This window comes from Balaenoptera borealis (assembly GCF_965194805.1).
Source record: "Balaenoptera borealis genome assembly, chromosome: X".
NCBI lineage: Eukaryota > Metazoa > Chordata > Mammalia > Artiodactyla > Balaenopteridae > Balaenoptera > Balaenoptera borealis.
In genome coordinates, this window is record NC_138881.1 from 58843794 (window position 1) to 58859145 (window position 15352).

The 15352-nt window shown below is 37.6% G+C and overlaps 1 protein-coding gene across 1 annotated transcript in view; it reads right to left on the reverse strand.

The window, feature by feature from the left end:
- LOC309620325 (testis-expressed protein 11-like) overlaps positions 1 to 15352 on the reverse strand; it is a 190795-nt gene that overhangs the window by 150359 nt on the left and 25084 nt on the right. Inside the window, exons 3-4 of the mRNA XM_082376471.1 lie at positions 14875 to 14996; positions 2047 to 2131 (exon numbers count right to left, since the gene is read on the reverse strand). Coding sequence (XP_082232597.1) covers positions 2047 to 2131; positions 14875 to 14996 — 207 coding nt within the window. The remainder of the gene's footprint in view (positions 1 to 2046; positions 2132 to 14874; positions 14997 to 15352) is intronic.

Sequence of the window (15352 nt, forward strand, 5' to 3'; positions counted from 1 at the left end):
TTCACCTACTGCCTGCCATAACATGGTATGACAACCCTATAAAAGAGTATGTACTCAATAAGTGGGTAGTGAGTCTCCTCTAGAATATTTTGACTGTTACTTGTGGTCTCCTATCCTTGCTCTTTTTCTTCCCAGTCCTTAACTGGAAGAATTAAGGTTAAAATCTCAGTACTCTGTTCTCTCAACACCATTGGTTCTTAATATTTGGTATGCATGAGAATTCCTGAGAAATTTTTTCAAATTACAGACATGCCCAGGTTTCATCCTAAACCCCCCAAATCAAAACCTCCAATGGTGGAGCCTGGGCATCTGTATTTTAAAAGGCTCCACAGGTGACTCTCATTTATATCAGTATCTAAGAACCACTGCTCTTTATTTTCTCCCTCAGAGAACTCAACAATTCTTGTGGCTTCAACAGTCATCTCCATGTGAATAACCATCAAATCTACAGGCAGCCTGACCTTTCTCACAAGCTCCAGCCTCACATCTCCAACCTTATTGTCACCTCAAATACAACAGGTCTAAAACTAAAGTTTAAGAGTCATTCCACTACTTCTGCCTTTCCTATTTCTGTTCATTGTTCCATAATTCTTCCCAATAATAATAAATTGTAGTGCATAAATCTTAATGACGTTTTGAACACAACACAATCCAGGCACACTGAATTTGTTTTTGAGACAAAATATCTTCCAATCAACAGATTTTGAGAATAAAACTTTTTAAAATCAGAGGCTTCCTGCACTACACCCTGTTTTCCACTGTATCCTAAAAGTATTATACACATAATAAGCACCCAAATATCTAAGAACTGCTACATGCAGAGTAAGTACATTAGGAAAGGTCCTAGGGCTGCAGCTCCCACTTCATCTACCAAATCCCCACTATTTGACAAGCAGTGAAAAACAGCCAGAGCAATGTTCCTTGATATGCAGAATGGGAGAAGTTTAGAATTAAAGCATTTTAACATCGCACAGTTCACCTGTGTAGTAAGTTTCTCCCACAGATGAATTTCCAACTCTTCCCTCCTCACAACTACAAGATCTAAGGCTTCTAGCAGCAATGATGTCAACATTTATCTGAGAGTTAAAGAGACAGAACCGTTCTCTAAACATCCTAATAGAGGAGTGGGCTAAAAAGTAAGTATATTATTGACTATATCAACCACTAATTACCCTATACATACACTGAACTTGTATACAGTTTGGTTTATATTCATAAAGATAAATACTTAATATTAAATTCTATTTGTTGCATACAGACAAAATTCATTTGTCTACAAGCCAAGCACTCCACAGATTCACCTTTTGGTTTGTTGCCTCAATGTATCCTTTATAATGGGACATATTACTTTCCATAAATGCATTAACTGTCCCTATCCTTGTTGGAAATCAGTAACTGTCAGCACACTAGACCCTGCCCATTTAGCTAAAGCACTCAAACTCTGCCAGACAGTAGATCACATTTAATACATCTAAGCAGCTGAATATGGTTTTCGGGTTTTGTTTTGTTGTTGTTATCCTTGTTTGCTCTGACAAAAAACTTCTATAATTTTTCTCAGTAACTCAGTCCAATGTTCTTTAACCCACCTCATGAAGAAACTATTCTTTATAGACTTTTTAATCTGAATTCCTCACATAGCAACATTTTTCATTATTTTACTAATGGAGAGGAGAAACTACTATTTGATGGTTCTTCAGAATCCTGAAGATTCTGATCATCTCTTCTCCAAGGAAATAATCCATGTCCTTTGAAATTTTTCAAGTTCTCATTTTCCCGCCTCATTTTTAATCATCTCTGTTGTTCACCACCAGACTATTTCTTGCAGTTACGCTTTTAAATTTCTATTAATAAGGAGCTAAGCTCTGCAAAACCACAAAACCAAGGCAGGGTTTGCTTGAGAAACCACTGCTTATGGGTTGTTTTGTTTAGTTTTCTTTTAACAAATCTGCATCTAAGAACAGGTCAAAATATTATTTAAACTGCAGGAACACAATCTAATGTATAATAAAGAATACTCATAACATGAGTCACAAAACATATACGTACCTTTAGCGATCTGCTCTTCACTTAAACCCAAAGCTGTTTTCTTGGTAACTGCCCAGTTCCACAGGTTTACTGCCATTTCTTCAAGCTGTACAACAGAAACATTTTCTTAGGCACTTAAAATACTGTCCACCTCCAATGGTATTTTCTTTCGTGCATGTTTCACGTTTATGTGACTATTGTGAGTCATTTACAGGTCCTCCATAATCTAGTCCCATTTTAACTTTTCTCCCAAAAACTTACCCACAGAGTAATTATCTTATTGTCCCATGAACACAACTTGTTCATTCCTGTGTACCTTTATTCATACTGTTGGCTTCATCTGATATACCTCCTCCCATGATCTTTATGTAACTCAAATCCAAATTCACCCTCGCCAAGAACATACATGAAGTTTTCAGCAACCATTACAGTCTTCATTGGTCTCTCTCTTCTTTGAATTCCTATATTAACTAAGTTTTACATAACTGAGCAATTAACTATGCTACTGTGTATGATTTATTCTTTGTTTTTATTGTTACTCTTATTTCCCAACTAGACTCCTTGAAATCAAAGATCATATCTCACTCAATTTATGTAGCACTTATAATACCTGCCAAAGTGCTAAATACAGAATACATATTAAAATAATAAGATTTGTTGTTTTATTATGTTCTGTTCTAGGGACTATGGGGGCAAAGATTCTAGTAGCTTCTTCTGGTTTTATCTATCAGGTGGAACATAGTCAACTGGATGGAAAAATAAATCAAGCTCATAGTATCTCAAGAATAAAATTTGCAGTAGATTGGTTTCTGGCAAGAGAGCTCTGAAGGCAATAGTTGTTCTTGGGTGCTACTATTACCTCAGACCAATATGCCATAGCTCTGGCCTAAGTCTCCCGGTGTGCTATACTGACTATGATAGAAGCTATATACCATTATCTTATCATAATCATATTGGTAGTAATACGACTAAGAGGAGTAACTGGAAAAAAATTTTAAACTCAGTTTGTGTACAATAACGGTGCACAATTGTATTTTAGTTTATTTCCTCAAGACCACTTTTTCCCCCTACAATTCCACATTTCCCTGATGAGCTTCCCTTTAAATGGATTATTTATTTAGCATGGCCATCATTTCACTACTATTCTGCAGCTAATTATCATGCTCATCTCCATCTCTCTCACACAGTATCCCAATGCCACAGCTGACCTCATGATGACTTTCACATGAAATATTATTTGTTTCATCAAAAGCACATGGAGGGCTTCCCGGGTGGCACAGTGGTTGAGAATCTGCCTGCTAATGCAGGGGACACGGGTTCGAGCCCTGGTCTGGGAAGATCCCACATGCCGCGGAGCAACTGGGCCCGTGAGCCACAATTACTGAGCCTGCGCGTCTGGAGCCTGTGCTCCGCAACAAGAGAGGCCGTGATAGTGAGAGGCCCGCGCACCGCGATGAAGAGTGGGCCCCGCTTGCCACAACTAGAGAAAGCCATCTCCCAGAAACGAAGACCCAACACAGCCAAAAATTAAAAAATTAAAAATTCTTTAAAAAAAAAAAAAGCACATGGAGTTAATATCTGACTTAAAATTTCCCAGAGGAACAAATGGTATTTAGGTAGAAAAATAAACATGCAGAGGAAAACAGCTTAAAGCTGCCATTTTGGGTATTTTGGAAAGCAATTTGACAATATGTAAAAGGAGCCAAAAAATGTTCATACCTTTTTTTTTAACATTTTTATTGGAATATAATTGCTTTACAACGGTGTGTTAGTTTCTGCTTTATAACAAAGTGAATCAGTTACACATATACATATGTGCCGATATCTCTTCCCACTTGCGTCTCCCTCCCTCCCACCCTCCCTATCCCACCCTTCTAGCTGGTCACATAGCACCGAGCTGATCTCCCTGTGCTATGTGACTGCTTCTCACTAGCTATCTATTTTACATTTGGTAGTGTACATATGTCCACATATACACTACCACTCTCTCACTTTGTCCCAGCTTACCCTCCCCCCTCCCCGTGTCCTCAAGTCCATTCTCTAGTGGGTCTGTGTCTTTAGTCCCATCTTGCCCCTAGGTTCTTTTTTTTTTCTTTTAATATATTTATTTATTTATTTTTGGTTGCGTTAGGTCTTCGTTGCTGCTCACAGGCTTTCTCTAGTTGCAGCAAGCAGGGGCTACTCTTCGTTGCGGTGCGTGGGCTTCTCATGTTGCAGAGCACGGGCTCTAGGCATGTGGGCTTCAGTAGTTGTGGCACGCGGGCTCAGTAGTTGTGGCGCACGGGCTTAGCTGCTCCACGGCATGCGGGATCTTCCTGGACCAGGGCTCGAACCCGTGTCCCCTGCATTGGCAGGCAGACTCTCAACCACTGCGCCAGCAGGGAAGCCACAACTCTTTTTGAATCATAGTTTTCTCAGGGTATATGCCCAGTAGTTGGATTGCTGGGTTGTATGGTAGTTCTATTTTTAGTTTTTTAAGGAACCTCCATACGGTTCTCCATAGTGGCTGTATCAATTTACATTCCCACCAACAGTGCAAGAGGGTTCCCCTTTCTCCACACCCTCTCCAGCATTTATTGTTTGTAGATTTTTGGATGATGGCCATTCTGACCGGTGTGAGATGATATCACATTGTAGTTTCCTGTTTTTGTTTTTTTAATTAATTTATTTATTTGTTTTTGTTTTTTTTTTGCTCTGTTGGGTCTTTGTTCTGTGTGCAGGCTTTCTCTACTTGCAGCGAGTGGTGTGCAGGCTTCTCGTTATCGTGGCTTCGCTTGTTGCAGAGCATGGGCTCTTGAGAGCAGTCTCAGTAGTTGTGGCACACGGCCTTAGTTGCTCCGCGGCATGTGGGAATCTTCCCGGGCCAGGGATCAAACCTGTGTCCCCTGCATTGGCAGGCAGATTCCCACCCACTGCGCCACAAGGGAAGCCCCGCATCGTAGTTTTGATTTGCATTTCTCTAATGATTAATGATGTTAAGCATTCTTTCATGTGTTTGTTGGCAATCTATACATCTTCTTTGGAGAAATGTCTATTTAGGTCTTCTGCCCATTTTTGGATTGGATTGTTTGGTTTTTTGATATTGAGCTGCATGAGCTGCTTGTAAATTGTGGAGATTAATCCTTTGTCAGTTGCTTCATTTGCAAATATTTTCTCCCATTCTCAGGGTTGTCTTTTCGTCTTGTTTATGGTTTCCTTTGCGTGCAAAAGCTTTTAAGTTTCATTAGGTCTCATTTGTTTACTTTTGCTTTCATTTCCATTGCTCTAGGAGCTGGGTCATAAAGGACCTTGCTGTGATTTATGTCATAGAGTGTTCTGCCTATGTTTTCCTCTAAGAGTCTGAGAGTGTCTGGCCTTACATTTAGGTCTTTAATCCATTTTGAGTTTATTTTTGTGTATGGTGTTAGGAAGTTTTCTAATTTCATCCTCTTACATGTAGCTGTCCAGTTTTCTCAGCACCACTTACTGAAGAGGCTGTCTTTTCTCCACTGTAAATGCTTGCCTCTTTTACCAAAGATAAGGTGACCATATGTTCGTGGGTTTATCTCTGGGCTTTCTATCCTGTTCCATCGATCTATATTTCTGTTTTTGTACCAGTGCCATATCGTCTTGATTACTGTAGCTTTAGTATAGTCTGAAGTCAGGAAGCCTGATTCCTCCAGCTCCGTTTTTCTTTCTCAAGATTGCTTTGGCTATCCTGGGTCTTTTGTGTTTCCCTACAAATTGTGAAATTTTTTGTTCTAGTTCTGTGAAAAATGCCATTGGTAGTTTGATAGGGATTGCATTGAATCTGTAGATTGCTTTGGGTAGTATAGTCATTTTCACAATGTTGATTCTTCCAATCCAAGAACATGGTATATCTCTCCATCTGTTTGTATCATCTGTAATTTCTTTCATCAGTGTCTTATAGTTTTCTGCATACAGGTCTTTTGCCTCCTTAGGTAGGTTTATTCCTAGGTATTTTATTCTTTTTCTTGCAATGGTAAATGGGAGTGTTTTCTTAATTTCACTTTCAGATATTTCACCATTAGTGTATAGGAATGCAAGAGATTTCTGTGCATTAATTTTGTATCCTGCTACTTTACCAAATTCATTGAGTAGCTCTAGTAGTTATCTGGTAACATCTTTAGGATTCTCTATGTATAGTATCATGTCATCTGAAAACAGTCACAGCTCTATTTCTTCTTTTCTGATTTGGATTCCTTTTATTTCTTTTTCTTCTCTGATTGCTGTGGCTAAAACTTCCAAACCTATGTTGAATAATAGTGGTGAGAGTGGGCAACCTTGTCTTCTTCCTGATCTTACTGGAAATGGTTTCAGTTTTTCACCATTGAGGACAATGTTGGCTGTGGGTTTGTCATATATGGCCTTTGTTATGCTGAGGTAAGTTCCCTCTATGCCTACTTTTTGGAGGGTTTTTATCATAAATGGGTGTTGAATTTTGTCGAAAGCTTTCTCTGCATCTATTGAGATGACCATATGGTTTTCCTCCCTCAATTTGTTAGTATGGTGTATCACACTGATTGATTTGCGTATATTGAAGAATCCTTGCATTCCTGGGATAAAACCCACTTGATCATGGTGTATGATTCTTTGAATGTGCTGTTGGATTCTGTCTGCTAGTATTTTGTTGAGGATATTTACATCTATGTTCATCAGTGATATTGGTCTGTAGTTTTCTTTTTTTGTGACGTCTTTGTCTGGTTTTGGTATCAGGGTGATGGTGGCCTCGTAGAATGAGTTGGGGAGTGTTCCTCCCTCTGCTATATTTTGGAAGTGTTTGAGAAGCATAGGTGTTAGCTCTTCCCTAAATGTCTGATAGAATTCGCCTGTGAAGACATCTGGTCCTGGACTTTTATTTGTTGGAAGATTTTTAATCACAGTTTCAATTTCAGTGCTTGTGATGTTCATATCTTTTGACACAGTAATTGCTTTTCTGAGACTCTATCCTTTGGAAATAATCCAAAATATGAAGGGGATCACCTCTGCACTGAATAGTGTTCCACACATCATTATTTACAATAGTGAAAAATTATTTCACTATTGAACAACATAAGTGTCCATTAATTAAGAAATACACAGATGAAATATGCTAAATCCACTAGAAAGAATATTATTCAGCCATTTAAAATAGTGGTCACATTGGCACAAAAACAGACATAGAGATCAATGGAACACAACAGAGAGCCCAGAAATAAACCCATGTACCTATAGTCAATTAATCTATGACAAAGACAAAGGAAGCAAGAATATACAATTGGGAAAAGAGAGTCTCTTCAGCAACTGGTATTGGGAAAGCTGGACAGCCACATGTAAATCCATGAAGTTAGAACACTCCCTCATACCATGTATAGAAATAAACTCAAAATGTCTTAAATACTTAAATATAAGACATGACACCATAAAACTCCTAGAAGAGAACATAGGCAAAACATTCTCAGACATAAATCATAGCAGTATCTTCTTAGATCTGTCTCCCAAGGCAAAAGAAATAAAAGCAAAAACAAACAAATTAGGGACTTCCCTGGTGGCGCAGTGGTTAAGAATCCGCCTGCCAATGCAGGGGACACGGGTTCGAGCCCTGGTCTGGGAAGATACCACATGCCACGGAGCAACTAAGCCCATGTGCCACAACTATTGAGCCTGCTCTCTAGAGCCCGTGTGCCACATCTATTGAAGCCCACACGCCTAGAGCCCATGCTCCGCAACAAGAGAAGCCACTGCAATGAGAAGCACAGGCACCACAACAAAGAGTAGCCCCCACTCGCCGCAACTAGAGAAGGCCCGCATGCAGCAGTGAAGACCCAACGCAATCAAAAATAAATAAATTAATTAATTTTTAAAAATTTTAAAAATAAACAAATGGGACGTAATTAAACTTAAAAGTTTTTCCACAGCAAAAAAAAAAAAAAAGCAACAAAATGAAAAGACAACCTAAAGAACGGAAAAAAATATGTGCAAATCATGGAACCGATAAGGGCTTAATTGCCAAAATATACAAATAGCTCATAAAACTCAATATCAAAAAAACAACCCAATCAAAAATTGGGCACACAGGGAGATGAGCTCCGTGCTTTGTGACCACCTAGAGGGGTGGGATAGGGAGGGTGGGAGGGAGGGAGACGCAAGAGGGAAGAGATATGGGGACATATGTATATGTATAACTGATTCACTTTGTTATAAAGCAGAAACTAACACACCATTGTAAAGCAATGATACTCCAATAAAGATGTTAAAAAATATATAAATAAATAAAATAAAATAAAATAAAAAATAAACGTTTTTTTAAAAATAAAATAAATTGGGAAGAAAACCTAAATAGACATTTCTCCAAAGAAAACATACAGATGGCCAACAGGCACATGAAAAGATGCTCAACATCACTATTAGATAAATGCAAATCAAAACTACAATGAGGTATCATCTCATACAAGTCAGAATGGCAACTACAAATTATCAGAAAGTCTACAAATAATAAATACTAAAGATAGTGTGGAGAAAACTGTTGGTGGGAATGTAAATTGATACAGCCACTATGGAGAACAGTATGGAAGTTCCTTAAAAAAACAAAAATAGAGTTACCATATGATCCAGCAATGTCACTCCTGGGCATATATCCAGAGAAGACAAAAAACTCTAATTCGAAAAGATACATATACCCCAATTCTCATAGCAGTGCTATTTACAATAGCCAAGACAGGGAGGCAACCTAAATGTCTATCAACAGATGAACGGATAAAGAATATGTGGTGTGTGTGTGTGTGTGTGTGTGTGTATGTGTACATACATACATACACAATGGAATGTTACTCAGCCATAAAAAAGAATGAGGGAGTTCCCTGGTGGCCTAGTGGTTAGGACTCCAGGCTTTCACTACCATGGCCTGGGTTCAATCCCTGGTCAGGGAGCAGAGATCTCACAAGCCATGCAGCATGGCCAAAGAAAAAAAAAAAAGAATGAAATAATGCCATGTGCATAATGTGAAGTTAAGTCAGACAGAGAAAGACAAATATCATATGATATCTCCTATTTGTGGAATCTAAAAAAAAATGATACAAATGAACTTATTTACAAAACAGAAACAGACTCACAGACATAGAAAACAAACTTATGGGACTTCCCTGGTGGCCCAGTGGGTAAGACTCTGTGCTCCCAATAAAGGCGGCCTGGGTTCAATTCCTGGTTAGGGAACTAGATCCCGCATGTGCGCCGCAACTAAGAAGTCCACATGCCACAACTAAGAAGTCTGCATGCCGCAACTAGATCCCACATGCTGCAGCCAAGATCCCAAGTGCTGCAACCAAGACCCGGCACAGCCAAAATAAATAAACAAATAAATATTAAAAAAAAAAGAAAACAAACTTATGGTTACACAAGGCGAAAGGTGGGGGAGGGATAAATTAGGAGTTTGGGATTAACAGATACACACTACTATATATAAAACAGGTAAACAAGGACCAACTGTATAGCTCGGGAAACTATATTCAGTGTATCGTAATAACCTACAATGGAAAAGAATCTGAAAAAGAACATATATCTGAATCACTTTGCTGTACACCTGAAACTAACACATTATTATAAATCAGCTATACTTCAACAAAATTCTTTTTAATTTTAAAAATATAACATTGCAAAAAAAAGAAAGGGTAAGATTAATTCTGACTATAAACACTGCATATTCACAAAATGCAGATTTATTCAGCTAATATATACTGAGCACCTAATATGTGGCAAGACTTGTGCTAGGTTTATATAAATGTGTAATGATAAACACAATAAATATATGCAGCAAACAGAAGTAAATAATATGAAGATTAGGCTTTCCAGAAAGAAAAATTCAAGGCACTTCTACAACCAAACAGATCTTCTTGCAAAATAAGACCAGACTCTTACTCTGAACCTCATAATGTCTTTTCACTAACAACTTAACAGAGTAAAAAGAGGTTATAATCTAAAAAGAGACTTTTTTTTTTAACATCTTTATTGGAGTATACTTGCTTTAAAATGGTGTTAGTTTCTGCTTTATAACAAAGTGAATCAGTTATACATATACATATGTCCCCATATCTCTTCCCTCTTGCCTCTCCCTCCCTCCCACCCTCCCTATCCCACCCCTCTAGATGGTCACAAAGCATCGAGCTGATCTCCCTGTGCTATGCGGCTGCTTCCCACTAGCTATCTATTTTACGTTTGGTAGTGTATATATGTCCATGCCACTCTCTCACTTTGTCACAGCTTACCCTTCCCCCTCCCCATATCCTCAAGTCCATTCTCTAGTAGGTCTGCGTCTTTATTCCCGTCTCGCCCCTAGGTTCTTCATGACCATTTTTTTTTAGATTCCATATATATGTGTTAGCATACAGTATTTGTTTTTCTCTTTCTGACTTACTTCACTCTGTATGACAGACTCTAGGGTCCATCCACCTCACTACAAATAACTCAATTTCGTTTCTTTTTATGGCTGAGTAATATTCCATTGTATATATGTACCACATCTTCTTTATCCATTCATTTGCTGATGGACACTTAGGTTGCTTCCATATCCTGGCTATTGTAAATAGAGCTGCAATGAACATTGTGGTACATGGCTCTTTTTGAATTATGGTTTTCTCAGGGTATATGCCCAGTACTGGGATTGCTGGGTCATATGGTAGTTCTATTTTTAGTTTTTTAAGGAACCTCCATACTGTTCTCCATAGTGGCTGTATCAATTTACATTCCCACCAACAGCGCAAGAGGCTTCCCTTTTCTCCACACCCTCTCCAGCATTTATTGTTTGTAGATTTTTTGCTGATGGCCATTCTGACTGGTGTGAGATAATATCTCATTGTAGTTTTGATTTGCATTTCTCTAATGATTAATGATGTTGAGCATTCTAAAAAGAGACTTTTATGTAAAAAAATATACTAACAACTTTAGAAGTAATTAACAAATTTAACAAGGTTGTAGGATACCAGATCAATACATGAAAAACAATTACATTAGCAATGAATAATCTGAAAATTAAATTACGAAAACAATACATCTACAGTAACATCAAAAGAAATAAAACATGTAGAAAATTTAACAAAAAAGTACAAAACTTATACTCCAAACTAAAAACGCTGAAAAAATTAAACAATAAATGGAAAGACATACCATTTTATGGCTTAGAACACTTAATACTGTTAAGTTGGCAATACTCCCCAAATTGATCTATGGATTTATGCACTACCCATCAAAATTCCAGCTGTCTTCTTTGCAGAAATTGGCAAGCAGATCCTAAATTTCATATAGAAATTCAAGGGACCCCAGAATAGTCAAAAGAATCTTGAAAGAGAAGAACAAAGTTAAAGGACTCACATTTCCAATTTCAAAACTTTCTACAAAGCTACAATAATCAGGAGAGTGTAGTACTGGCATAAGGACAGACATACAGATCAATGGAATAGATCTGAGAATCCAGAAATAAACCCTCATATTTATGGTCAATTGATTTTTGACAAGGATACTAACACAAATTTAATGGGGAAAGAACAGTCAACAAACATACTGGGACAGCTTGATATCCACATGCAAAAGAATGAATTTGGATCCCTTCCTCATACGATATGCAAAAGTAAACTCAAAATGGATCATAAACCTAAAGGTAAGAACTAAAACTATAAAACTCTCAGAAGAAAACATAACAGTAAGTCTTCACGACCTTGGGTTAGGAAAAGCCTCCTTAGATATGACACCAAAAGTATAAACAATAAAAGAAAGACTTGATAAGTTAGACTTCATCAAAATTTTAAACTTTTTTGCTTCAGAGGATACAATCAAGAAAGTGAAAAGATAACTCACAGAATGGGAGAAAATATTTTTCAAGTCACGTATCTGATAAGTGACTTGTATCTGGAATATATAAAGAACTCCTACTACTCATAATAAAAAGACAACTCAATTTAAAAATTGGCAAAGGACCTTAATAGATATTTCTCCAAAGAAAATATGCAAATGACCAATAAGCACATGAGAAGATGCTCAACATCATCAGCCATCAGGGAAACAAATTAACCACAATGAGATACCACCACACACCCATTAGGATGACTACTATCCAAAAACAGAAATAACAAGTGTTGGTAAGGATGTAGAGAAATTGGAACCCTCGTGCACTACTGATGGGAATTTAAAATGGTGCAGCAAAAAAAAAAAAAAAATGGTGCAGCCACTATGGTAAACAGTATGGCAGTTCCTCAGAAAAAAAAAAAAATAGAATTACCATATGATCCAGCAATTCCACTTCTGGGTATATACCCAAAAGAATTGAAAGCAGGGACTTGAACAGATACTTTTATACCCATGTTCATAGCTGCATTATTCACAAAAGCCAAAAGGTGGAAGCAGTTCAAGTATCTATGGACTGATGTATAGATAAACAAAATGTGGTATGTACACATAAAGGAATATTATGAAGCCTTAAAAAGGACAGAAATTCTGGGGGAGGGGATAAAAAGAAGGCAGAAATTCTGACACATACTACACCATGGATAAATCTGAGGACATTATACTGAGTGAAATATGCCAGTCACAAGGCGATAAATACTGTATGATTCCACTTATATGAAGTACCAAGAGTAGTCAAACTTACAGAGATAGAAAGTAGAATGGTGGCTGCCAGGGTCTGGGGGAAAGGGAGAATGGGGAGTTGTTGTTTAATAGGTATAGAATTTCAGTTTTACAAGATCAAAAGAGTTCTGGAGATTGGTTGCACAACGATGTGAATGTACTCAATACTACTGAATTTTACATTTAAAAATAGTTAAGATGGTAAATTTTACATTATGTATACTTTACCACAATTAAAAATAAAACAAACACAATGAGATACTACTTCACACTCACTAGGATGGCTATAATCAAAAAGCTAATAATAAGTATTGGTGATGATGTGGAAAAATTGGGTCACTGATATGCTGCCGGTGGGAATGTAAAATGGTACAGTAACTTTGGAAAACAATCTGGCAGTTCCTCAAAAGTTAAACAGAGTTACCATATGACCAGCAATGTCACTCCTAGGTATATACCTAAGAGAAATAAAAACATAAAAACCTGTACATGAATGTTCATAGCAGCATTATTCATAGTAGCCAAAAGGTGTAAACAACCCAAATGTTCATCAACAGATGAATGGATATACAAAACATGATATGTCCAAAGAATGGAATATTATCAGCCATAAAAGGTAATGAAGTACATGGGACTTCCCTGGTGGCGCAGTGGTTAAGAATCTGCCTGCCAATGCAGGGGACACGGGTTTGAGCCCTGGTCTGGGAAGATCCCACATGCCTCAGAGCAACTAATCCCATGCGCCACAACTACTGAGCCTGTGCTCTAGACCCCACGAGCCACAACTACTGAGCCCACGTGCCACAACTACTGAAGCCTGCATGCCTAGAACCCGTGCTTCACAACTAGAGAAGCCACCGCAATGAGAAGCCTTCACACCGCAACAAAGAGTAGCCCCCGCTCGCCGCAACTAGAGAAAGCCCACGCACATCAATGAAGACCCAATGCAGCCAATCAATCAATCAATAAATAAATAAACTCAAGCTTTCAAATGGAAATTAGAATTTTAAAAAAAAGTAATGAAGTACAGATACATGCTACAACATGGAAGAACCTTGAAAACATTATGCTAAGTGACAGAAGTCAGTCCCAAAAGACCACGTATTGTATGATTCCATTTATATAACATGTCCAGGATAGGCAAATCCATAGAGATGGAAAGTAGATTAGAGGTTGCCTAGAGCTGGAGGAGAGAGGAGGAAATGGAGAGTGTCTGTGAATGGGTGCAAGGTTTCTTTCAGAGGTGATGAAAATGTTCTAAACTTAACTGTGGTGATGTGTGCACAACTCTGTGAAATACTAAAAATCATTGAATTGTACACTTGAAATGGGTAAATTATATGGCATATGAATTATATAAATAAAATTATATATATAAAGTTATATATATATGAGACATAATTACAACAAACTTTATTCTCACCTTTCCATATGTGCAATCACCAAAATGGAAGGATCTGCCCAAGGTAAACATTCCCAAAAGTATTTCAGAACCTCAAGGCAATTTCAAAATTAAGTGACAGATCTCCAATTAAACACTAGAAAAAAACCCCAAAAATAGCACCACTGAAGGTTTATAGTCAACTGAGTTCCCCACTACCAGGTACCACGTAGTTTCTTACTTTGCTGCAGAAGGAAGGAAAAGAGAACTATTATTATTTTTTTTATTTATTTATTTTATTTATTGGCTGTGTTGGGTCTTCATTGCTGCGCACAGGCTTTCTCTAGTTGCAGCGAGCAGGGGCTACTCTTCGTTGCGGTGTGCAGGCTTCTCATCATAGTGGCTTCTCTTATTGTGGCGCACGGGCTTAGTTGCTCCGTGGCATGTGGGATCTTCCAGGACCAGGACTCGAACCCATGTCCCCTGCGTTGGCAGGCAGATTCTTAACCACTGCGCCACCAGGGAAGCCCGAGAACTATTACTAAGCGACTAACTACTATGCACCCAGGACCTTAAATATGTTATTTTGTTTACTATTCACAACAACACTGGGAGATGGGTTTTATTATGCTCCTTTTAAGAGATGAGAAAACTGAAGCCTAGACAGATTAAATAGTACATATTAAATTTGAGACATATTTTTCCATTGGTTTCTAAAACACTATTTTCCCTAAATGTGCCATTAGGCTTGATTTCCATGTATTTAGATTTCATGTTAATCATGAAGTCTATTTTTTTACTTATACATTAATTAAAACAGTGAATCATCAAAACTTATAAACAAAATCATCAAAACTTATAAACAAAATACCAACCTCAGAGTCCTGTATTTCAGCCATAGACTCGCTGTTGAAAATTTCTATGTCTGCGAAGAGTCTATCAATCGCCTCATGTACCATAAATGAACTGTCTTCTACAATCAGGTTTTCAACAATTTCTGAAATAACAATAAATGATAAAAGTGCTGTGAACTATCACCATTGGCTGAAAGTAGCAAATCATTCTGAAATCTGTTCCTAGACCTTTTGTCAAATGAATACAGCATGGAGAAACTTCAATACTCCTTAGAGTAAAACCAAACTGGAGACAAAGCTTATTTTAGCTAAAGGCAAAGTATAATTTTCAAATAAAATTTGTATTTCCTGGGAGTCACTTGTTTATACCTTAATCATCATTACTCATTCTCAAAGTAAAATGCATTGACTTCACAAATAGTCATGTTATTATAGGTCATCTTAAAACTACAGAAAAGACATTAACAATGTCTTCAAAACTACAAAATGTAGAAATTCT